Genomic DNA, 25,004 nt, shown 5'->3' with positions numbered 1-25,004 from the left:
CCCACTCCATTTGTAATGTCTCAGTGGGATCTTAATCTTGTTTTAACCTTTCTAATGGGGTCCCCTTTTGAGCCTCTACATAGTTGTCCTTTGAGGCTGTTGTCCTTTAAGGTGGTTTTTCTTGTAGCCATAACCTCGGCAAGGAGGGTAAGTGAGCTTCAAGCTCTTAGTTCCAAGCCTCCTTTTCTTACCTTACATGCTGAACGGATGGTTCTCAGGACCAGGGCTGCTTTCTTACCAAAAGTTGTCACTTCATTTCATTTGGGGCAGTCTATTACCCTCCCTGTTTTCTATCCACCCCCTCATCCTTCCAAAGAAGAGGAAAGACTCCATCGCCTTGACCCGAAGAGGGCTATGAGTTTTTATTTGGACAGGACCAAGGACTTTCGTCTTGATGACCAGCTTTTTATTGGCTACGTTGGTCGTTCTAAAGGTAAAGCGGTGCACAAGCGCACGCTGTCGAGATGGATAATACTGACCATCAAGATCTGCTATGCCCTGGCTGGTAAGACTCCTCCTGAGGGTATTCGTGCTCACTCTACTAGAGCTAAGTCTTCAACATCTGCTCTGGCCCGGGGTGTTCCCGTGGCGGATATTTGTAAAGCCGCGACTTGGGCCTCCCTCCATACTTTCGCAAAGCATTATTGCTTGGACTCTGAGATGAGGAGGGAGGGCCACTTCGCGCGCTCTGTGTTACAGGACTTTTTGGTGTAGGAAGGTGGACACCCTCCTCCGGGAGTGGGGACTGCTGTGGGAATCTATTCACAAGGTGAGGAATCCACTGGCAGATGTATCCATCAGAAGAACAAGTTACTTACCTTCGGTAACGCTTTTTCTGGTGGATACAGTATCTGCCTGTGGATTCCTCACTGGCCCACCCGCCTCCCCATTGTCCATCCTTCTATACCTAATGTCCTGTTAATAATGTTTCAATCTACTAATCTAATGATGGTATCTCTAGATGTATTAATACTGTCAGAGGCATTATGTCTTTCTTTTGCCTTTTTATTTATTCTCCACACTGTGTGTGTTGCTTTGCATATTGTGTACTGTGTATACTGTGTATGTATTTTGCTGTCAGTCCGTCCATGTGCCTCGAAGGCACGGAAAAAAGGGGCGGAACGGACGTCATCACGCCGACGTGGGCTTCTTATGGCTCCGGGGACGTCGATCGGAGTCGCGAGCGGAGCCGGCGCATTGTGACGTCGCCCACGTCGACGTGGAGTGCTGGGAATGAAAAGTTCTGTGGAATGCTGGCGCAGGGGATATTCACAAGGTGAGGAATCCACAGGCAGATACTGTATCCACCAGAAAAAGCGTTACCGAAGGTAAGTAACTTGTTCTTCTGGCCTACAGGAACAGATAGCCTTGCAATAGTGAAAAACGAAATTGGCAGTATTTCACTATCGGGACATTCCACACACACCAGGGCATGTCCTACCTTTCACATACAATGCACCCTGCCCACAGGGGTACCTTGGGCCTACCTTAGGAGTGACCAACATGTAGAAGAGGGAAGGTTTAGGGACTGGCAAGTGTGTGCATTTGCCAAGTCGACATGGCAGTCCCAGACTGCCCACAGACTCTGCAATGGCAGGTCTGAGCCACATTTTAACAGCTGCTTCTGTGGGTGGCACAATCAGTGCTGCAAGCCCACCAGGAGCATTTGATCTACAGGCTTTGGGCACACATGGTGTACTGTACTAGGGTCTGACAACTAAATTAAATCAGCCAATCATGAAATCACTAATCCATACATCAACCTACAACAGGGAGCACTTGCACTTTGGCACCGAACAGCAGTGGTAAAGCGCCCAAAGCATCTAAACCAGCAAACATAGCAAAAACCCAGGAGGCAACAGCACAAAAATGGAAGGGAGACCCACGCCAATGGTGCCAGGTCTAACAACTATGTATTCTTGAGTCAGGGTCCGAGCGCAGCTGTCGTGAACTTCAATGTACTCCAATAGGTCTAGAGCGACCATGCGGCTCTCATGGTGCAGCTGACCTTACTAAATGGGACTCGCAAACCATTACCAGCACCGGAAAAAGAGATGGCAAAGAGCATTTCAAACTCCTGCGCAAGATAAAAGGGTCACCCGAATCAGTAGAAGGATGAAAGACCAAATGGGAAGGCTGGGCAAACATGGGACAAAAGTCAAACATCATCAAGGGTTGGACCCCTCTAGTCATGGAACTTTGCTTGCTCTTTCAAGTGAATAGCCCAAATAAAATGAAAAAGGCAACAAGGTATACACTGGGATATGTGCCAGAGATCAAACATAAGCACTCAGAAATTAAGGGTGGCATTAAGGGCAAACAACAACTCAAAAACAATCACTCAAGGCAGGAGGTAGCAACAGCATCGAAGTAGCACAAACAACTTGTATGGGAAAACAAAAGGAAAACTCATGAAGCAGAGTGGATAAAAACCTTCAACCTTTTGGCAGCCAACAGACATAAACAATTTTGGCACTATGTCAGCACCTTATGCCATTGGAAGAGCAAAAGGAGTAACTCAGTACCATCAGAAAAATGGTTAGCTCATGTTCAACCCTTTACAGTTAGCCCCCAGAAAAGCCATCTAATACCAAACCAAGTTCAGCTGTTCGAAATAAGGCAATGGAAGCCGACGCCAAGTTACCAGACACAAGAACGGAACATCCAATACTGAACGACAAGGTGGTAACCAAGGTCATGAAAAAACATCAGAAAGGGACGGCGCCTCCAGACCAAATGGCTTGCCTGGGTCATTGTTCGGAGAAGATCCTTAGTTTTGGGCTTCAGTTCTCGCCCCGTTGTATGCCGAATGCAAATTAAACAAAGATGTCTCAGACTCATGGAGGGGCTCCCTACCCCAGCTGGTTTTTAAGAAGGGTGATAACAAAGAACCCCAGAGACTATAGGCTGATTGCTTTGTGAAAATTGAGGGGAAGCCCACACTAGCACCTTTTTGCATGGGCTAGCTAAATGGGTATCTGACGAGGGCCTGCTGTCCTTTCTGCCAAACAGGATTTTGATCCGGAGTATCAACTTTAGACAACATAGTGGCCCTGTGCTACACAGCCCATCAAGCTGTCACACACCTTGCCCATCTTCGCCTGCTTTATTGACTACTCCTTGGCCTTCGACAGAGTAGTCCAGAACCTACTCTGGTAGAAGCTTGGGAGGTGGAACATCTGTTCCAAGCTGCTGAGAGCCTTCCTATCACTTTGCACCAGGTCTTGGGTCAGTGTTAAGCTCTCTGGAGATATAGTAACCACAAAAATGACAACGAACCGAGTGCTGAAGCAGGGCTGTGTGATTGCCTCAATTTTATTTAGTCAATACACAGCAGACCTGGGCCGGCACTAATTGATGCAAACCTAGCCACCTCGTGGATAGGAGAAAGGAAAATCCACCTTATGCAATATGTAGACAACCTTATGCTCCTAGATCACACTGAAGTTGGACTCCTATAGGCCCTGAACACTGAATACATACAACATAAAAATCGAACTCATTGCCAATGCAAGTAAAACAAAAATTGTATTCTGCAGAGGCTAGCCGAAAAAAATGGTCAGAAAATGGTGGCTGGTTTCACAGATGCTTGACTGCATACAGAACTGCAATTACCTTGGGTCATGGCTTTGTGAAAAGGGAAAACCGACCATACACTTAGAAAAAATTATGAATAAAGGAAAGATGGTCATTCGCGTGCTTTGCAAACTAAGTAACGCGCTTGGAATGGGCGTCCAACTCCTACGCCCTTTATAAGGGTGAGTAGGGCAAAACGCCTGCCTTCGTTAATTACACTCAGCAAGTCTTTCTGGGTACACTGGCAGCCAAACTCGACAAGCTCCAGTGCATGTGTTTCAAGGGAATCTTTCAGGCCTTCCCATACTAGGAATACCTTGATTAGACTCTAATTTGGCCTTGTCAACCAAAAACTTGAAAGTATGGTGCCTTGCGGATTCTTTTTAATCAAAAAATTGCGGCGCTAGAGAGCTCAATGCTTGCAGTTCTAACAACAATCTTCATAACTAAGAACAATCCTGGTTCTATCAACCTCAAAACCGCGGAGGAGAAGTTGCAGCTCACAGAAGAGAATTGGACCCAAAATACCATCAATTAAACTACTATCAAAGCCTCAGTAAAAAAGCAATTGGTTCTCTGCTCATGAGCAATGGATATCAAAGCCCTACTGGAGACGGGCACACATGACTCCGTAATAACAGCCCAAATATCCCAGTCAAGTAAATCACTCTTTTACCAGGCATTCGGCAAACGTGGTCTAGAGAAAATATAACGGGCAAGGTTGATGCCACTCCCAATAAGAGAACTGAAGGCCTGCTGAAAGTCTATCAAAAATATCATACATGGTAGGCTGTTATTATTGAAAGAAATCCCTGGTCCATTTACTATGCTGCTGCCCGGCACTGCATCTCACCCGTCGCACCCTCCAAAGGCAAATTTGTCTACATCATGGTATGCAGTCCATTAAAGAGACTGAAAAAATCTCCTATTATTCACTTTGGAAACAGCGACTGAAAAATCCAAATTTGGAAAATTTGTACACCAAGCATGCAAACTGTTAGAGGACGATTTGCCAGAAATACATGTGTGCCACAGTAGGGAGCAGCCTACTGCCCAATAAAACTCAGCTCCAGCACGTAACATCTGCTTTAGCGTAATTGTGTCCAGCAACGAAACGGCTTGCTTGTATGCATCAAAAAACTTTTTACAATTTATGCATGACCAAACTTTTATATGGTGTTTTTGTGTAGATTATGAATTTTTGGAATGTGATTTTGATACATTTTGTAATGGTTTTAAGTAATCACACAAATTGTTCAGTTAATTCAGGGCTGCCCACCTCACAAACACATGCGCCATCTTGGAATGGGTATAAAGCCGTTTTAATATGATTGCACAGCTGCTGCCCCTTAAAGGGTGAGGGGACTAAGGTAGCAAGGTGGTACTAGGTGGGTGAGGCTGGTTTAATAGAGAGAGGAAGGAAGAGAAAGAAGTAGTGGGTAGTATGGAGAGAGAGAGAGAGAGAGAGAGAAAAAGATAGAATAGTACCTCAGATGTACTGAAACGCAGAGTCTAATGTCTAGAAAGTGGAAGAATACATGCAATACAAACAAAAACGAGATTGAAATACTACTGACAGAAACACCAGAGTACACGAGAAAGCCAACGATTCAAGGTGCACGGAAGTGAACGATAAGAAAGCTATCCAGTGTTGAGTAATGGGCAGTCCCAGAGCCTTCTCTGTCTATTTTATTATTCACAATTGGTCTTTGACAACAGGCAGCTTGACGAGACCTGAAAAGGAAATCAAAATGTGTTAAATACGACACTGAGACTATTTTTTGTAATAGTCTTATGTCCCATTCAGAAGTGGTAATCATTGTTTAAGTACTACTCTTTGATACATCCTTCTCAGACCAAGCTGCCCAACTATGGAATTAATAAATTAACTCATAATAAAAATACACACCACCAGGAATCACCTGCAGTTTAGCAGGACGCTAAAATCTTGGCTCTTGCCTGCCTTAATATCAGCTTCTAAGCAGAGTAAAGATCTCACAACCGGCAGGCAAGGGAAGTTTGTCTAGCCCCAAGTAATCTAAAAATGTCCTCCTCTGGCCCTCGGTCAACATTCTGGACCCAAAACAGCATATCTTACACAGTAGCCACAAAAATGGAATTACAGGTTGCATTTGAAAATCCGTAAAATGGTGCCTGCTGGAACCTTCGTTATGGATAAGTGAACAGCACCATAGATACTGACAACTGATACATTTGAAAGCTACAACTCTCTTGAGTAGAAATAAATACTGTTAAAACAAATCTCTTCTATTATGTGTCCTCCTTGCATTTTTATTTTTTATACATTTTTATTAGTACATAAAGTCTGTAACATACATAACAATTATAATTGCTGCATTATTTGTACATTTGCATCTTACAACCAGTATGCTCTACACAGACAGTTTCATAGAGCCTTAAGTGGGGGAGCATTGACTTATTCTTGCAGCATTTGTCAAATGTTATTTTGAGCAATTGTGTCAAGTGCCTTACACAATTCCGTACTTTTTTATGTTTGGCATTCAGTCATGTTTTACGTTACATGAAACACAGGTATAACCAGACATTGGTCCATTCCTAATACGCAGTGTTTCCAACTACACTCTCGTTCCTATCTTCCTCAACAAAACTCTCTCTAATATCTATTGTGAAAACCTATGTGTCATGCATCCCTCTTATTCTTGGCGTCTGTTTATGGAGATGTGCGCGTGGAGGGGTCAGTGTTTCTCTGCTTCTCATCCAGACAAGCTGTGGCGTTCATATATCTAAGGGTCATGATGTGGTGGGCATTAATGCCCAATACGCTGGAGGTTGCTCTTGGCGGTATACGACGGCCTTAATCCAGGAGTCTGTGTTCGGCCCCTGTGTCCTCCCATTTTAATGCCTATTCCCGCTTGGCCATTAAGAGCAGTGTGGCAACTAGCCCCAGAGGGGGAGCTCTTTGACATAACCCAGTAATCCCACCGGTGGTGTGCAAGCTATGTCTTCCCCGTGATTTCCTTAACTATGTTAATCACGTTAGTCCAGTACTTCGCCGCCTGTGGACAGCCCCAAGCCAGATGGAGAAAAGTGACATCTAGTGTATTACATTTCCTGCGATTGCTGGTGGCTCTTAGTCCCAACTTCATTAGCTGTGTAGGGTTTCTATATAATTTATGCAGGAATTTGAAGTGGATTAGCCATAATCTGTAGTTAGGGGGTAAACTTTCCAACTGGCTACAGCAGTATAACCAGTTCTCCATCGTAAGTGGGTTGTCTAGCTCTTCATTCCAATGTTCCAGTCCCCGGGGCATACTACGGGGTGTTTTTGCTGTGTAGTGTTGTATAGTCGAGTAACACGTTTCTTTGGTGATGGTCCAGTCGATAGTGTTCCAAGGAAGCCAGTGTAAGAGGTGGGGTTGGGAAATGTGTCCTCCTTGCATGACACCGAATGTGAGCATTCACCTCACACTTATGAATTACTTAAGACTTGTTCCTACACTGACTAACTGAATCCGAGTTTGTTCATTTCTCCTCAGTCCTGTATTTTCTTTAGTAATGGTGCTCAGTGCATGTGCGGGCCTGTTCCTACACCTGTTAACCTGAGCCAGCCTCTTTCCATATTCTCCTCTGTCCTATAGCTCTTAACCATACTTAACACGTCCTCCTAGTTTTCAGTGCACCAGCATGAAGAAGCTGGTCCTCAAACACATGCTACAACACTACACCCTTTCGATAACAGTGCAATAAGCATAATAAGGCACGCATAATTGACTACTTGCTCCCCATTGACCTCTAAATAACAAAGACACCGCCGAGAATGCAAAGTTATAAATAACTCAAACATATAGACTTTGAGCAGCATGCTGCTAAGCAGCCTGCCAATCTCTACTAGTGTGGCTTAATATAGAACTAACCAAAATACGTACAAAAGACACCACCGAGAATGCAAAGTTATAAATAACTCAAACATATAGACTTTGAGCAGCATGCTGCTAAGCAGCCTGCCAATCTCTACTAGTGTGGCTTAATATAGAACACTGGGGCCCAGTTGTACATATTTTGGTTAGTTCTATATTAATAGAGTAGCATCTTACCCTTCTGCGAAGGTCTTCAATGCCTCTTCCGGAGCAGTAAAAACAATATAACTTCACAATACAATCAGTACAGTATATGTAGACTACGTTGGTTGGTAAATACTTTTAATGATGCAGGTATCTCTTATGAAGCCAAACTATTTTCTTTTAGTTTACACTTATTCATCCACATGTATCTTCTTCAAATTCAAATTTACATTTCTTCTATAGATTTTAATCTGACCATGTGGAGGTATGTTGCTTATAGCATGACACCTCTGATATTAACTGTGTGTTGTATATTTTCAGTTTGACTCGATAATAACAGTCGGTCAAATTCAAGGTTAATGACTGAGTCACACCTTGAATTTGACCGACTGAGCTCTGCACCATGAATGTGTTAGCTACCGGACTTGTCACTCTTGCTAGAATCACACTGTACAGAGACGTGCTTAACAGCCACCGGCACCTTTTAAGTTAGCTAGTGAATACTTTCTCTTCCTTTGTTGCAGGCATTCTGCACAAATACAGAACTATGCACAGGAAATGGGACCTTGATGTATAGGGACTGAGTCTTCCTACCAACTTAGTACCCACGAATCCAGGACCGACAAGCTATAGTGTCGCACTTGCTCTCCTACTCACTCTCAGAAAAAATGATTAGACACCCCAGAACACAACACTCCCAGATCCATCAGTAATCGCGGTAACAAGACACGCCCTTTAACTCACTGTTGTGCACTTGTCTACAGTAAGATCTGACGGAGGCATGAAATAGTTTAAAATATTTATTTTAACTAACGTGCCCAAACATGCAGTATATGTGCCACAACAAGCAGGAAGATGCATAGTTCAAATATTGTCAGCATAGCAGTCAGTCTATAAATCATGACGGAAGATGTCATCATAAAAAGACAATGGAGAAAGGACTGTAGTTCCTAACGTCCCTCCCCTTGCTAAGAAGAAGTATTATTATATACTAGAAGATCTCTGGTCTTTGTCAGCAGACCCCATACCTTAGCTTATAGATGGTAGATCTGTAAAATGGGTGCTCTTCTCCCTGGAAAGGTCCCTCTCCAAGTGTGTCTCACCTATTCGTGCACCCCACTAAAAACCCAAGTACGCTGTCCAAACAACAGCTGCATCTGTATGTTTTGTCTGAGGGCAAAGGACTGGCCAAAACAAAATAACAAGGGGCATTGTTGTTCAACCTTGCACATAATGTTCAGTCAAAATCCCAGGAACACACAGAGAGTGAACACAGCGATAAGTTCTCATATGAAATCAGTTTTTGAAATTATTGCAAAAACAGACGTTTTAGTAACGTGTACAAAGCAGCAGGCAAGCTGCAACATGCTCATGCTAAGTTAGTGTAAAACGACAATGTCCCTATGGGCCACTTGACACCTTTGTACACACTCCCTATAAACACATTATCTGAAAGAGACAATTAGTTATGGATTCCTCACCGTAGAATTACCCCCAGGCGTCAGACTGGATTCGGATAATTTTTTGTCAGCAGTACCTCTGCACGTTGAAAGGTGGCGTCGGTTAGCTCCGCGTTCGTTGTTGGCATCGTGGTCACCGGGATGACGTCGCGGTAGCTACTTAGATGCCGCCCTCGCGCCAGCCAGCGCAGATCCGGAGAGAGCTTTACCTCCAGTCACTTTTTGACTGAGTTTTTGCTGACTTTTGTCGACGCCGTTTTTGAGTCTTCGGCTCCTGGTGCATGTCAGGGATGCCCGGTTTCAAGGCTAGCAGTTCCTGCCAAAAGCTAATGTCGTTTCTGCACCACGTGTGACTGTGGTGCCTGGAACAGGACCACGATCCCAAGTCGTGTTCTGGCTGCCGGACCATGAATACAGAGTCTATGCGCGGGTGGTCCCGAAAGCTTCTCGAGGCAATTCAGTCGGCTCCGCGGCTTTCGAGGTCCCGGTTGCGGAGCCACCACCACCACTCGTCTTTGAAGTCTTCGCACTTCTCAGGTAAGTCGAAGCACAAGAAAAAGTCGAAGAAGCATCGTCGCTCTTCGACTTCTCCCCGTTCATTTGCCGACACAACGAGGGATGCGGGTGGTGCCCCTTCCCAGGCTCCTCATATGGAGCCCGGAGGGTCGGCTACCAGTTTCCCTTCCTTTCCGGGACCCGGAGCGACACCTGCCCAGCTTCAAACTTTCTACGAAGCGATGCATGCCATCTTTGGGCAGCCCGACTCTGCTGGCGTGCCCTCGGGCCCCGCGGACTCGTCTGGGTGCCCTGGGCCTTCGACGGCGGAAGCTTCGGCCCCGGCACCGCAGGGTCCCCTTGGATCCAGGCCTGGATCCGGATCAGCGCCGGTCGACCTTATAACACCTCCACCGGCGTCGATTCAACCGGCACCACTCCTGCAGCTGACACCGGTTGTGTCCCCACCGGCGTCGATGAATACTTTTGTACCCCTGTTCCCCCCTGGTTCTTTTAGGCCAGATTGACAACCAGAGGAGGGTGAGGAGTACTGGTAGGGGTCTAGAGACCCTTTAAAACTCACCAGTTAGAGTATGATCCGGACTGAAGAGAGGAGTTGGGGGATACCAGTGGTCTGGACACCTCCCCAGATGTTGGCATGTTGTCTCCTCCTACCGTGGCTACGGATGAGGGAGCTTCCTACACAGTGGTGTTGCGTAGTGCGGCCGAGGCTCTCAACATCGAGCTCACTACGGTAGCGGTCAGGACTAACTTCCTGACAGAGGTGCTTCAACCAGCAGCGAGCTCTTCGGAACCCCTGCTGCCGTTTAATGAGGCCCTCACTGACATCCTTTTGGGCACCTGGTCTAGGCCCAACACAGGGGCTCCTGTGGATAGGATGATTGCCTGACGCCACCACCCGCCCCCACTTTCCTCTCCCAACACCCTACCCCTAAGAGCTTGCTGGTCCAAGCCTCTACATCCAAAGGCGCATTCCCTAACGCTCCCCCTGATGGGGAATCCAAGTAGCTTGACCATCTTGGGAAGAAGATGTTTTTTTCCTCCAGCTTGGGACTGCGGTCGGTGAACACTGCATGTCTGTTTGGCCATTACACCCATTTTGTGTGGGATATGGTAGCGCAGGTGGTGCCACAGTGCCCGTAGGAGGCCCGGGCCATGCTCTCCCATGCAGTCGCCAAGGGGAGAGACGCAGCCAAGTTCATCATCAGATGTGGACTGGATACCGCTGACTCGCTTAGCAGGACAATTTCAACGTCTGTAGCCCTTCAACGCTACACCTGGCTGAGGTCGACTGTTTTTTCCGGGGATGTCCAAGCTCCCCTTCTGGACATGCCTTTTGATGGCTGTCGCCTGTTTAGTGACAAAGCAGACAACGCACTAGAGTGCTTCAAGGACACTTGGGCTAAGGCCAAGTCCTTGGGCCTCTCCACCACCCGCCCTATGCAGTCTGCTTTTCGTCCCTTTTGTGGCTACAGAAAGGGTTCCTCACCACGTTCCACCCAGAGACACAGCCCGGTGCAAGCTGTTCAGCCCCTATGCGCACAGGGACGTGGGACCCACCACCGTGGGTCTGGGGGCCAGCAAGTGGGCCAGTCCACCACCGCCCCCTCTGCAGCAGCCTCCAAACCCTCCTAGCCTGACCTTTCAGGGCCACCAATCACCAGTGGGTGGCAGGATTCGCCATCACCTCCCCCACTGGTGTACCATTACGTCTGGCAGCTGGGTTTTGCAAATAGTCCGAAGGTGGTACTCCCTCCCCTTCGAGACTAACTCTCCATCCATGCCACCTCAGCACCATTGCATGTCGGAGGATCATCTGGCCCTTCTCCAACAGGAAGTTTTGGCTCTCTTGGCAAAGGGAGCCATCAAGCGAGTTCCTGCCCCAGAAGTAGGTTGTGGTTGTTATTCTCACTACTTTCTGGTGCCCAAGAAGGACAAAGGCCTGCGTCCTATCTTGCATCTCAGGAACGTCAACCGCTTCTTCTGGAAGGAGAAGATCAAAATGTAGTTGCTAGCTCAGGTCCTGTCTGCCTTCAACCCTGGAGACTGAATGGTAGCATTGGACTTTCAGGACGCTTACTTTCACATCCCCGTCCTGCCGGCCCACCGGCTTTACCTGCAGTTCACGGTAGGCCACAAGCACTTTCAGTTTACTGTTCTCCCCTTTAGCATTACCAGCGCCCCTCGGGTGTTCACGAAAGTGATGACGGTGGTCGCAGCTCATCTGCGCAGATAAGGGGTTCCAGTCTTCCCCTATCTCGACGACTGGCTGTTGGAAGGCGGGCTCACCCCAGGCAGTCGCCTCCCACCTCCAGACTACGGCGGACCTCCTGCACTTGCTGGGGTTCACCATAAACGTGCCAAAGTTACACCTGATTCGATCTCAGAAGCTCCTTTTCAGCGGAACGGTTCTGGACACGATGCAGTTTCGGGCATATCCTCCCGAGGAGCGAGTCCAGGATATTCGGGCTATGATTCCGATCTTTCAGCCTCTATCCCAGGTTTGGGTCAGAATGACCCTGAGGCTGCTGGGCCTCATGGCCTCCTGCATCTTGCTGGTCGATCATGCCAGGTGGCATATGCGGGCTCTGCAGTGTGACCTGAAGTTCCAGTGGGCACCACATCAGGGCAATCTATCAGATTGCATTCAGATCTCGGAGGGCACTGCATGTCAATTGCAGTGGTGGCTAAGGAACCAGGATTGGGTCAACGGCAGATCCCTCTCCCTTCCCCAACCGGAGTACGCAGTGGTGACGGATGCATCACTTCTATGGTGGGGTGGCCACATGGGAGAGGCGGTGATCAGAGGTTTCTGGTCTCAGGCGGAGTCTGGGCTCCACATCAACCTGCTAGAGCTTCGGGCGATCCATCTTGCACTGAAAGCATTCCTTCCCTCTGTCCGGGGAAGAGTGGTGCAGGTGTTCACGGACAACACCACCACCATGTGGTACTGCAACAAACAAGGCGGGGTGGGGTCATGGACCCTTTGTCAAGAAGCTCTCCGTCTCTGGACATGGCTGGAACACCAGGGCATATCCCGGGTGGTTCAACACCTGGCAGGTTCACTGAACACCAGGGAGGACGAACTCAGCCGCAGGTGCATGATGGATCACGAATGGCGTCTTCACTCGGAGGTGGTGCAAGATCTCTTTCAGCAGTGGGGAGAGCCTTGGTTAGATCAATTCTGCGCGTTGGAATTTCCAAGGCAGCACTCGCTAGGCAACGCTTTTAATCGCGACTGGAGTCTTTCCGCCTATACCACTTCTGCCCAGAGTGCTGAAGAAAATCAAGCGCGACCGGGCCCAAGTCATCCTTGTGGCTCCGGATTGGGCACGAAGAGTCTGGTATCCCGAGCTGTTATAAATGCCCATTGATCCTTCGATCCGACTGCCTCTTCAGGAGGATCTTCTGTCGCAGCAGCGGGAGATGGTCCTCCACCCGAACCTGTCCAGTCTCCACCTCCTTGCATGGAGATTGATCGGCACCAGCTGATGGCCTTCGACCTTCCTCTCGAAGTCTGCGCTATTATCTTGGCAGCCAGGCGTCCCTCCACTAAGATGGTATACGCCTGCAGACGGAACAAATTTGTGGCATGGTACGCAGCAAAAGGCTGTGGATCCCCTTTCTGCCCCCCCTTTCTGAGGTGCTCTTGTTCCTCCTGTCTTTTGACCAGCAGGGCTCTACTCTGTGCACTTTGACGGGCTACCATTTCAGTCTTTCTTAGGCTTCCTTACCAGTCTTCTCTTTTCAAGTCCCCTGTTGTAAATCGCTTCCTTAAGGGCATTACTCATCTTTTTCCTCCTGTTCCCTTCGTAATGCCTCAGTGGGACTTGAATTTCGTTCTTACTTACCTTATGTGCACTCTCTTTGAGCCGCTTCATTACCGTCCTCTTTGACTTCTTACTTTAAAGACTGCCTTTCTGGTTGCCATCACCTTTGCTCGCAGGGTGAGTGAGCTCCAAGCTCTTTCTGCAAAGCCTCCTTTTCTGGCTGTTCATCCAGAAAAGGTTGTCCTCAGAACCAGATCTTCCTTTCTTCCCAAGGTGGTTACTTTTTTCCACATTGGTCAAACCATCACTTTGTCCACCTTCTTTCCGCCTCCGCATCCTTCTAAGGAGGAAGAGAGGCACCACCGTCTGGATCCAAAACTTGCGTTTTCATTTTATTTGGATCGCACCAAGCAATTCCGGGTGGATGCCCAGGTCTTTGTTGGCTACATAGGTGCCAATAAAGGTCGGGCCGTGCACAAACGGACCATCTCTAGGTGGGCCGTTTTATGCATCAAAGCTTGCTACTCTTTGGCAAAGAAATAACCTCCAGTGGGATTATCCGCCCATTCCACCATGGTGACGGCAGCTACCACTGTTTTGGGATGGGGAGTTCCCCTCAATGACATCGGTCAGGCAGCTACGTGGGCATCAAAGTCTGGAGAGATGGCTTCTTTGGCTGTTCTGTTCTCCAGGACTTTCTGGTGTGAACTTGGTTCGCTGACCCACCAACAGGGTTGGTATTGCTGGGGTATCTATTCTAAGGTGAGGAATCCATAACTAATTGTCTCTTTCAGATGAACGCCACAAGTGATGGTAGTGTGTTTACAAAATGTGCTTTTATACCATCATGGTATGATGCCAAAAAGAGTGCAGAAGAACACAGGTTCAGAAAATATTACTGAAACTTGTGGGTGTGGACACCATAAGAGTGCCCTCCATTTCATTTTCAGTCATTTAGTCATTTAGTTTTTCAACTTCAAAATTGTTCTTAGCGTGCAAATCTTTTGCATTCAAACAAGCATACAACTCCACTAACCCACAAGCTATATCTTTCTGGTTTTTTTCTGTTGTCCATCATGGATCTATTATATAGGCTTATTATTAACAAAGCTTCTGATTCTGATGAAGGCAACTATCAGTGAGTTTGCGCTTTACTCTACTCTTCTTGTGAAGGATACAAGAAGGAGATGTAGATTGGGATGTCCCTGCTGCCGAAGCGACTGCGAACTATCTGAATTATTGGAACCCTTGACTAGTTTGGGTCGATTGTCTGAGTTTATCTTGCAGTTAGTGGTTATATTGAGTTAGTTTTGATATTCGTGTGATCTTAATCAGATGATAGATGTGAAATAATAGTTAAATCTTATAGAGTCTGATCCATTCGGCAGTGTTGCACCACGTGCAGGTCTCGGATTTACTCCTTTGTGATTCTTCTCTTCATTTTAGGGAGCGACCCTCTGACTGAGCCAAAGAAAAGGTTTTTACATCAGTATAACGCCCTAAGGGAGCACACTATTGTATTTTGGCAGAAGTTTCAAAAATTCATTTGTTAGAGCCATACAAACTTTACAGCTACTTTTTCTATCACATTGTTGTTGACTTCAGATGTGTCGAAAAAAACACGCCTGTGTCGCCTCTGTAAACTTTTCTTCAAGATAAGATTTTGACTCTGGAGCCAGTTTTATAGAAACATTACTTAGGGCAAGTAGTTTCTAAGAGATTGCATCCCCAAAGGCAGAATTTATACTCTCGTGTTTAATTGTTCTTTTACTTCATAGCTGAATATATGTCATGCAGGTTTAAAATTGAGCAAAATACCTGTTTTCCACTCTAGGGCTGCACCATAAAATATGTTACACCTTCTAAACAAGAGGCGTTGTTTTTCATTAGGACCTATTCACAGTTAGTTAAAAGCTTTTCAGCACCTATATTTTTTCAGTGATGTGTCTTATAAACATTTTGAATTTCTACAAAAACGTGTTGAAAGTCTTCCCTTGCTCAGTCCAACTTCTACTTTTCGTTAAGAAAATATGTGGGTCTTTGAACAACCAGTTAAGTTCACTGACTGAAATATAGAAGCTGTGCACTATTTGTCGAAGTAAATGTTTCTACATCATTTGGAAATCATACCGCTATTTTTCTTCACACGAGAAAAGATATGAACATTTTAGGCTCACACATACACTTAGGTTTCAAATGAACTGTAAATGCAACTATTAGTAGACCTTTAATTGACTATATATCAATGAGAACATGCCATCCAGTAGTAAAAAAGAAAGAAATAATAAGGAATAGGAGTCGGTTGCAGATTCTTCCATAATGCAAGAAAAAGTCTGCATTTAATACGCTTTATAACTCTCAGCACTTGTTAGGTGTTTCCTAATTTGTCAGAGTTTATTGGTAAGGTTAGATTCTGAAGACCCTTAAGGATAGACTTGCAAGCTAGTTGAAGGATATCAGATTGATATGTAAACATTTGGCAGCAATTTTTGCATCTATAAATACTGATAGAACTATTAATTCATTGACTGAGACTGTTTGGGGTAGAACACTCTTGCATTTGAAAAGCTTACAGCAACAAACACATAAAAAAGAACAACTGCCTTGTGATAGGTCCACCCTTCCTGGATGGTTTGAGGGATGGAGCTTGCATGATTGTAACTTTTCCTGAAATCGAGTCCTTGCTTGCAAGACAGAACAAGCTGCTTTAACAGTTTTAAAAAAGTCTTATTTTCCCATGTACTCGAACAATACTTCACAGTAACAATAAACAGTAACCACCTGCCCCCATGCCCTCCCCCCATGAAGGCAAACGTGCAACCTTCATAACATGAGTACATTTACATAACCCAATAGGTATTATTCAATGTCCGTGAGTCCGAAATTTACCCTCTCTGCCTTAAGAATTTTCCACTGCAGATGCTTATAGAAGAGTTGCCAAAACTAGAGATGGTGATGAGTTGATTCGATGGTAGCGCAACAGGCACTTTATCTCCTGATGTCCTAAATCATGCATAAGCATCTTCCACCTGATTCAAATGCATTCTTTTCTGTGAACTAGAGAAGTACATTCACAGAGCCACCAGCTTCCCTTCTCGATTTTTCATATTGGATAACACGATATCTTATGTCCTTAATTAGGTTTTGTTGTGTGGTTTACTCTTGAAAAATAAGTATGCTTTGTCTCTGCTTTTTAAAATTTTAACCATTTTCAATGGAGAATTAAGTCACGTTCAGTGGCGGCTCCTCCGCTATGGCGGATGGGCGTCGCACCACTGCTTTTGAGCAGTGTAAAGGAAAGGAAATATAAGATGATAATAACTTTGAGTTATCATTTTATGTTTCCTTTGCGAGCGGGGCTGCTCTGCTCATGGAGCAGGGCAGGGGAGGAGTTGTTTTCCCACTCCTAAGTGCGCAATAACTGTTTGGTTGACCCTCTCTGGCTGCCCAAACCAGTCTTGCGCACTTAACCCGCTCTCCATCCTTCATGGAAAACATGCCCAGGCCCCCATTCCCTGGTTGAACGTCGAACCAGGACACTCACAACCAATCACAACGCTACATTGCAGCGTTGTGATTGGTCAGGGGACCCTGGCTGTTCTTCCTGGCTTCTTGTCACATAAGGAGAGCAGGAGCAAGGAGCAGAGATATGGCAGAGGGACCCGGCGGCAAGGTAAGTGTGTAATTTTGTTTTTGTTTTGCATTTACCTCTCACGCCCCGCACCCGCGCCCGCCATACCACTTCCGAGTCATGCCGGCAGCCACTGGTCAAATTTGCAAGAAGACTGCAATTTAAAAACCCCTTTTGTGGTAAAGTCGGATTTTAAGTCACAATTCTGAGGGTGCCACTTTTAGAGAGTTGGCATTTTCTTGTCCCAGTCTTTTAGTCCCTGAAGTCTGTTCCTGCATCACATTACTGGGTGTAGTTGGCAGTTGACCTTTGTGTATCCCTCACGGACCGTATCACAAAGTAGAGTCTGGGTGTTGGCAATATGGGCTATCGCTGACTTGATAGGGGGTGGAGCTATCACCTACCACATTTGCACTTCAAAGACACTGGCTCAGCTGACACACAAACAACGTCACACTAGTGTATTGTGCCCCCAGTCAGACTGAGACCAAGGCAGGATATTCCTGTTACCTCTGTAGGAAGAAACGCAGGAGCTTCTCCCACTTCAAAGCTGGCACCAGGTAGAACTATTGGACCTGTCAGACCCAACTCTTCAGTACAGTCCTGAACCTGCTGCTCTGCTACTTGAGGCCTGCCCTACCTGCTGAGAAGGAACACTGGACCTGTATCCTTCATCCCAGGCTGAAGTGACTCCAAGTGTCAGCTGACTGACCTCCTCTCAGAAGTACAGGTACATAACAAGCTCTAAAGGCCTCCCTCCATCTGTCTAGCTGCCTGGACCTACCCAGAGCCCTGCTGACCTCTACTGGAGTTAGTTCCTGATCGCCAAGAGGTTTCTCCCAGGCCCTGGAACCTTGGTGTGTCATCAGTTGAGCTCCTCTCCAAAGAAAGAAAGAAAAATTCTGAAGTATTTGGTTCTTCGCAACCACGAACTGGCCCATTTGCGCCAAGATCATGCTGACCATGCTGGCCATCAATGCAGCGCTGCGGGGAATTTGATTCTTCTCTTTATAACGAACGACCGTCAGCGACGACCGGCACAACAGCATTGACAGTCCCGGTGACTGCCAACATGAAGCTCCTGCAACGACTGTCTGCGATGGCAGACAGTATTTTCTAGCTACAGCGACGACTGTCCGCGACGCACGGCCTGCTCTTTGCGCTACAGCGATCACCTTCTGTGATGCCCTCCCAGCTCGCCGCGGCGTCCGCCACTACGAACTGGACATTTCGCTCTAGACTTCGAAAGGAAGTCAATGCGAAAAAAACCTTGTCCCTGATTCCTGCCCTATCGCTGTCGGCCTGAACTTTACTTTCACCCGGTCTCGCACGGCCAGATGGCTGCGAGTGCCACTTTGTGCTTTTATGCCTTATACTTACCTTAAATATTTGAAATTGTATATCTCCGATTCTACTGACTGGATTTTTGTCGTTTTGGTGTCAAATACTTAATTACATTTTCCTAAGTTTGTGTGTAATTTTTCTTTTGAGGTTTTTTTCACTTTATTACTGTTTGAGTGCTGCATAAATACCTAGCGCAGTGCGTCATAAGTTAAGCCTGACTCCTTCTGTGCCATGTTACCACAGGGATAAGCACAGGTCAATTTAGTAACTTTTGTGGTTCACCCTGACACAAACTGTAGCTGTTGCTTGAGAAGGGGTCACACCCCCCTCAAGCAACAGCCCGATTTCTCACAAGTTTCATATGTTTTTGTCTATCTGGATTTTTTATTAGGTGTTAGGACATCGATTTCCCAGTTCACTAGATGAACAGGAAAGTTTTGTGCAAGCCAACACAAATATCTAGTTTGTTATATTTATTGACAGGCTAAAAAACCGAGCCTGTGCTTGATATGTATTGACAGAGCACTAAAGAAACTGGTCAGTAGATGAATTTCTTTGAAAACCGTCCCTCTGGAGCTCAATCACTGAAATGAACAGCATTTGGACTATCTGGCTTATAATGACTGCGTTTGCAAATGTATGCTTTCCTTCGTTTGTACCAAAAACAGCAACACTACAGTTCTTTAAGATTGAAATATGTGTCTGGAATTTATTGAGGTTGAAGTGGTGTTTTTAAAGCATTTATGAAACCAATGACTATTACTGTGGAATGACTAGCCTTCAACGGGGTTTACTAACCTGTATTCTAGCACTTACGGTAGTTATAATTGGATTAAAAAACATTATGACCATGTGTGACACAGTTAAAGTCTTCTCCCTCGAGGTAGATCGCTTTTAATGTTTACTTCTAGAATCTTTAAAAAGTTTTTTTTATTCGCTTTTCTGATGTGCAGTTTTCCACTCCTTTCTGAATTTTAGCACCTTCTCGAAAACAATTGTTAAAGGAGCCAAACTTGCTGGAAAAATGACGATTGGCCGTCCGTATACGGCAAAGAAGAAGACTAGCATTATAGTGGAGGAAAAAGGAAACCGCCCTGGCTGGAATGAAGATGATGACCTTTCTGGTAGGAGAAAATGCAAGTTATGTCATACAGTGGGAAAGCACCTGCATCAAGCTGTCAGCAGATATGCGTAGAGAGGAGGGTAGAACAAGAGTATTTACATCTTTTTGAAATGGTAGGAAGCGTTGTTCCATTCAGTGGGCTCAAAGCAGAGTGTTCCAGTGTTCAGAGCATTGGTTAGCCAAATCTCTACTTTCTGTCGGAGAGCAGCTATGTTTGTAAGTATGAAGTCAGTTTTAATTGGCTTTATCTTGGGTCATAGGTGTCCTGAGGCCTTGATATATCTACATGTAAGGCAGACATACTACTTCGTTAAACGTGCTTGTACTGTGAGCCATTGAAGTGTTATTGGCCTTTTTGTTGCAAATAATTGAAGTCATAGAGTATGTCTAGCAGCTATGTTCTGGTTTGTCAACACGTGGCATATTGGGTGTTTTAGGAGGCCAGATACCAAGAATTTGCAGTCAGAGCTGGAGCAGACAAGCTTCAGATTGTGGCAGGCCTGGAAGAAGGAAATCAATCAAAGGGTATTTAAGTAGAGGTGGCAAGTGGATACAAATGGTGGTTTTTGAACATAGTTGTATTGTAGACCACTGTGAGACTCAAACTGTTGTCATTTAGACAGTGGAAGCGGGTTACTTTTAGGGAAGGGAATCTTGGGGCGATATACATTCTAGTTTGGATATTTGCAATATCACTGACTTGGATCCACTGGACCTACAGAAGATCCTTGGCATACTTGCTTTAATATTAAGTGGTGTAGGACAAGAGTTTAGTTTAGTGTCTAACTTGTGAATAGCTGTGAGGTATTATTGTGTGTTGTCATTGGTTATGTATATTATGATCTCGGAGAATTTGTTTGGGCAAAATATAAATACTGAAGAAGGGTTCACTGAGCCCTAGTATTATAACCACCACATTGGTTGAGTAAAACTCTTACCTCTTCATCAGTCACTTCTAATGTGTCATCATATGTGGAGGAAGTTCTGCTTCTCTTCCTTGATTATGGTGCATACTAGAGTGTATGAGTTGGTTAGTGGACAGCCAGAAAAGTTCTAGGTTGGCTTGCAGCTAAGCCACAAACTCCTTTTCTTTTGCTTTATATGTAGTTGGGGAGGTTTGTCATGGGACAATAGTTGTTTGGTATTGTGGGGTGTCTATTGAGGAGGGTATTAGCTGGCTGTCCTCACTAGCTGGGTTAAGTCTACCTTTCCTCTTTAAATTCTATTGACAGATGTTTCCATCTTGTGGTTTAGCATCTCCTTAGCAAACAGCTAGGTTCTAGTGTGGCAGTTCAAAGCGTATTGTTGGCTGGAGAGGGGCTACTGGAACCAAGTGGCCTTGCTTAAATAGTGACTGGCTCATTTTGTTCACACTGGATGGCAATGTTCCTTCCTAGGCTTATCCCGACATTCTGTTCTTTGAATACCCTATGATAAAACGACTACCAATTAGCTATAAAAGTCTAAGCCTCAACATCAAGACATGAGCCAATTCATTTTCATGTGTCACAAACTGCATATCTGATAGAGACTTCTAAGTGCAGTTTCCTTACCGTAGAATTTTCCCTAGGCATCCGACTGGATCCAATTTGATGTGATCGCAAATGGGTGCTATTGAGACTCATTTTTCATTTTCACTTTGAAAACTTACAAATGTGTTTTTTACCTTTGAAATCATACGTTTTTGGAATTGGTGCACGGCTTTTACATCAATGGTATCTAAAGATGATCTCCCCAGTAGTGTCATTCATTCCTGCCAACTCTCCCATGTCACCAATAGTCGCATATTTCTCATGTGTGCCTTACTGGTCTAACTCTTTTGCAGGTGATTTGCCAAAGGATCATTTATGATACAGGTTGTTGTTCTCAGCACTTGTGAGTCCCAAACGATAGGGCCCTTGTGCAAATAAAACCTATGCAGGATAAAATTCAATGTCAAACCTATAAAATCTTTGGGAGGAACTAAAGAATAATTACAGAAGGCAAAAATAGGCAGATTTTGATTAGCAACAAATATGCTTGACAAATATAGGCAATTGCAATAGGTCATAACATAAGGGAATTGGCTAGAACCAAAATACAGTTCAGCAAAGAACTGGCATAATCTTCTCAGTTTGTGAGTCAAGAAAAGTCTAAATATAAATTAGTAAGTGGACCGATAGGAAGTCTAGCCCTGTGGAAAGGCTTAAGAAGTCTATAAATCAGCAAGCACACTAACTGCCTTCAAAAAAAGAACAAAAGTTCTAAATATAAAATCAAATTGAAAACTTTATTTAGGGTCTGCTTAGTTTAAAAGCAAGGAAAAGTTCTGGCACATCTCCCAGAAATTACAGATTAGATAAGTTTCAGACAGTGAAAAACCTCACACTCAGCATGGTGTGATGTAACATAATTGAGCTACATTAACAAAGATGCAGGCAAATTAATTAATTACTGCTGGAATACATAAGATACATTCAACAAGTTACATCTCGTAAAACACCAAGTTTGCTGCATATTTACTGTTTATGCAGCCTAACAAACCGTAGTGAGTTTCTGAATGTTTGTGTCTCATTGAAGCCTAGGCAAAAGGCATTGAATATTGCAATATATGAGAACATCCCAACATGGTTCCCTCCTAATGCAAACACACAAAAGGAGATGGAGTATTTCTTGCAGTAAGACTAACCTGTGGCAATCACTCAGGGTTGCATTCCAACCCATTGTAATTTTGAACACTATGCGCCTCAGTTTGGAATTTACCATATGCAAATCAGTCTTTACCCTCCTTGAATAGGAGCAATGAATTGGAATGCTAAACTGAGTGATTGCCAGTGGTTTGACAAATTGCAAGTATTCCTCCCATCACCCTTTGTTGTTTCATGTACCGCCCTAATTGGCAAGGGTATGCCCAGACGTGGGTCATGTGTTCACTGTGCCACTGCAACCAAGCTACATTCAACTGACTAGCCCCTATCAGGGTGAAACCTATCTTGATTTGCTTGTGTTCCAGTTTGAGGAGGACCTAGCCTGGCAGTTCAGGCTGGACTATTCCTATTGGAGCAGGGTTAAGACTGATTTGCATATGGCTGAATCCAAACTTAGGTGGCATGGTGAGAAAAAATACTATGGGTTGAAATGCTGTCCTGGACAGTTGTCAGTAGTTAGACAAATTGCAAGCATTTCTTCCATCCTGTTCTGATGTTCCACCCGTTGTGGCAAGGGTATGCCAAGACGTAGGTCTTGTGCTCACTGGGCCACTGGAACCAAGCCACACCCGATTGACGAGCCCCAATCAGAGCAAAACTGGTCTTGGGTTGTTTGTGATCCAGTTCGGGGAGGACCTGGCCTAGCAGATCGAGCTGGACTATTCCTATTGTAGCAGGTTCAAGACTGATTTGATATTGGTTGGGTCCAAATTGAGGTTACATTGCGGTAAAACAATCAGTTGGAAAGCTACCCCAAGTGATTGCCAGTGGTTAGACAAATTGCAAGCATTCCTCGCATCATCTTTTGTGTGTTCGATGTACTGCTCTGAGTGGCATGGGTATCCCCAGGCATGGGTTCTGTGCTCACTGTGCCACTGGAACTAAGCTACATGTAGGTTCCAATGGCACAGTCGAATCCGAAAGTGGTCTTGGGCTACCTGAGTTCAGGGAGGATATGGCCTGGCATTTCAGGTTCGAGTGTTTCTTTTGGAGCTGTGTCGTGACTGATTTGCATGCAGGGTCATGGCTAATTTTCATATGACAGGGTTCAAACTGAGGTGGCATGGTGGGCAAAAAAACAATGGACTCTGAAGCTACCCCACGCGATTGGCAGTGTTTAGACAAGTTCCAAGCTTTCCTCCCATCACCTTTTGGGTGTTTGGTGACTTCTCCTAAGGTATATAAGTACATAAGTTTTATTTAGTACAAGAAATCAACCCGGTAAAATAAATCCCGTACTGTCAGTTTTATGAAAAGGAAAAACACTTCAGAGAACCATGCATTTTAGAAGCTTGTTCATGCACCGATACGTTATCCTCATTTAAAATGAGTGTCAGTGAAAGCAGGCTGAGGCCCAGTTATTTAAATTTACAGCCTAGTTATGCAGACTTAAACTCATGCAAACAAACATGTTTTTCTACTTAATGAAAACACATTCGCATTGCTTATTTCCTTCATTGTCTGCTTCAAAAATCATATGTCAAAGGAAGCTGAGGATTGGAGTTGAATGGCACCACGCCCCAGATCGCTTAATTAATTTATTGAACAGGGTGAGGGCTCCTACAGCCTCCACTACATAGAGTAATAAGTTAGGAACAACATATTGGGTACCCACAGCCTCCACTACTATTCCTTTCTCTCTCCTGCAAAATATTGTGTTGAGGTATAAAGTTGGGGTTAGCAGTAGTAGGCACCAAAACCCATGGCTAAGAGCCACCAACTCTCTTGCTCCGTTAGCATATAACTTGAGTGTGAGCAGAATCCATAAATTATTTAGTGACGAGTGTGAACAGCTGCTTCTATTGTCTTGGTATTCTGGTCACTCTTCCCTATGGATTATGTGGGGCATTGGAAAAGAAACACTTTAACCTCCATGGAGGGACCCTGCAGCGGTTTCCAGTATGATCTGGCTTCTGTCCCTGCTCACCCATCAAGAAAACGTAATGGGGTTCCAGCTCTCTAAAAAATTTGATGTGTTGCGATTTTTGGACAACATGCAGTGGTTATGACCCTACTATGGTCTATAGCAAAATCCACCTAAAAAACTAACCATTTACAGATAAATAATCTTTATGCAGCATACACCTATTAATTCCTTTCACGTTGATGTGTCCTGATCGGTCCCCCTCATGACTGATAGACCCGCACAGACACCATCCAGATTTCAGTGAACAAAATCCGCTTGACGGAAATTAAGTTGATTCAGCTATGAAAACATGATGGAAATGAGTAACTGCATGCTCATGAGTAAACTGCCAGTTCTCTCTATTTCACGGGTCCTCAACTTTGTTCATTCTGTTTGTGCCCATTTTAGCCATTTGATCTTAGCTGGAAGATTGAAGGTAGGTTTTATTTGGATGGGTGGATTGTTGCTTTACTGCCATTATAGAAATACCCTCTTTTATATGCGGTGTATTTTGATTTTATTGAAATCAGTAGGAATATATTATATATATATTATGAGAAGTATCTGTTTTGTGTAAAAAGTCATCACAGTGTTTTCTATTCCAGAAGCCACACCAGTCATTATTATGATATATTGCTTTTCATTGGATCACAAGTCTAGCTAAAATACTAGGAAAAACACATACAGGTGACTGTAATAAAATGAATGCTGCTCACTAATGGACAATGGTTAGATGGATAAAAATGTGGGCAATCTATACTATAGATTTAATTTTTAAGCATATTTAGCAATGGTTACAGAGTTAAGAAACTCACTGCAATACAAAAATAGGCAGTTGAGCCTTTGCCATCCCCTGTATTAATAATGTAATCCACTTGTGCTCCTATCACTTAGAATTAAGGAGACACTGAGATGTATTTGCTTACTAGCTATAATTATGGTTGATTG

General features: G+C 44.9%; 1 protein-coding gene across 6 annotated transcripts in view; it reads left to right on the top strand.

Annotated features, from left to right (window-relative positions):
- SBF2 (SET binding factor 2) overlaps positions 1–25,004 on the top strand; it is a 2,080,461-nt gene that overhangs the window by 1,545,130 nt on the left and 510,327 nt on the right. For all 6 annotated transcript variants that reach the window (XM_085648170.1, XM_085648169.1, XM_085648168.1 and 3 more), the window contains exon 25: positions 19,319–19,464. In XM_085648170.1, the coding sequence (XP_085504296.1) occupies positions 19,319–19,464 (146 nt within the window). The remainder of the gene's footprint in view (positions 1–19,318; positions 19,465–25,004) is intronic.

This window comes from Triturus cristatus, chromosome 3_2 (genome assembly GCF_964204655.1).
Source record: "Triturus cristatus chromosome 3_2, aTriCri1.1, whole genome shotgun sequence".
NCBI lineage: Eukaryota > Metazoa > Chordata > Amphibia > Caudata > Salamandridae > Triturus > Triturus cristatus.
Note: the sequence above shows the minus strand (reverse complement) of the source record. Positions and strands in the feature narration are given on the sequence as shown.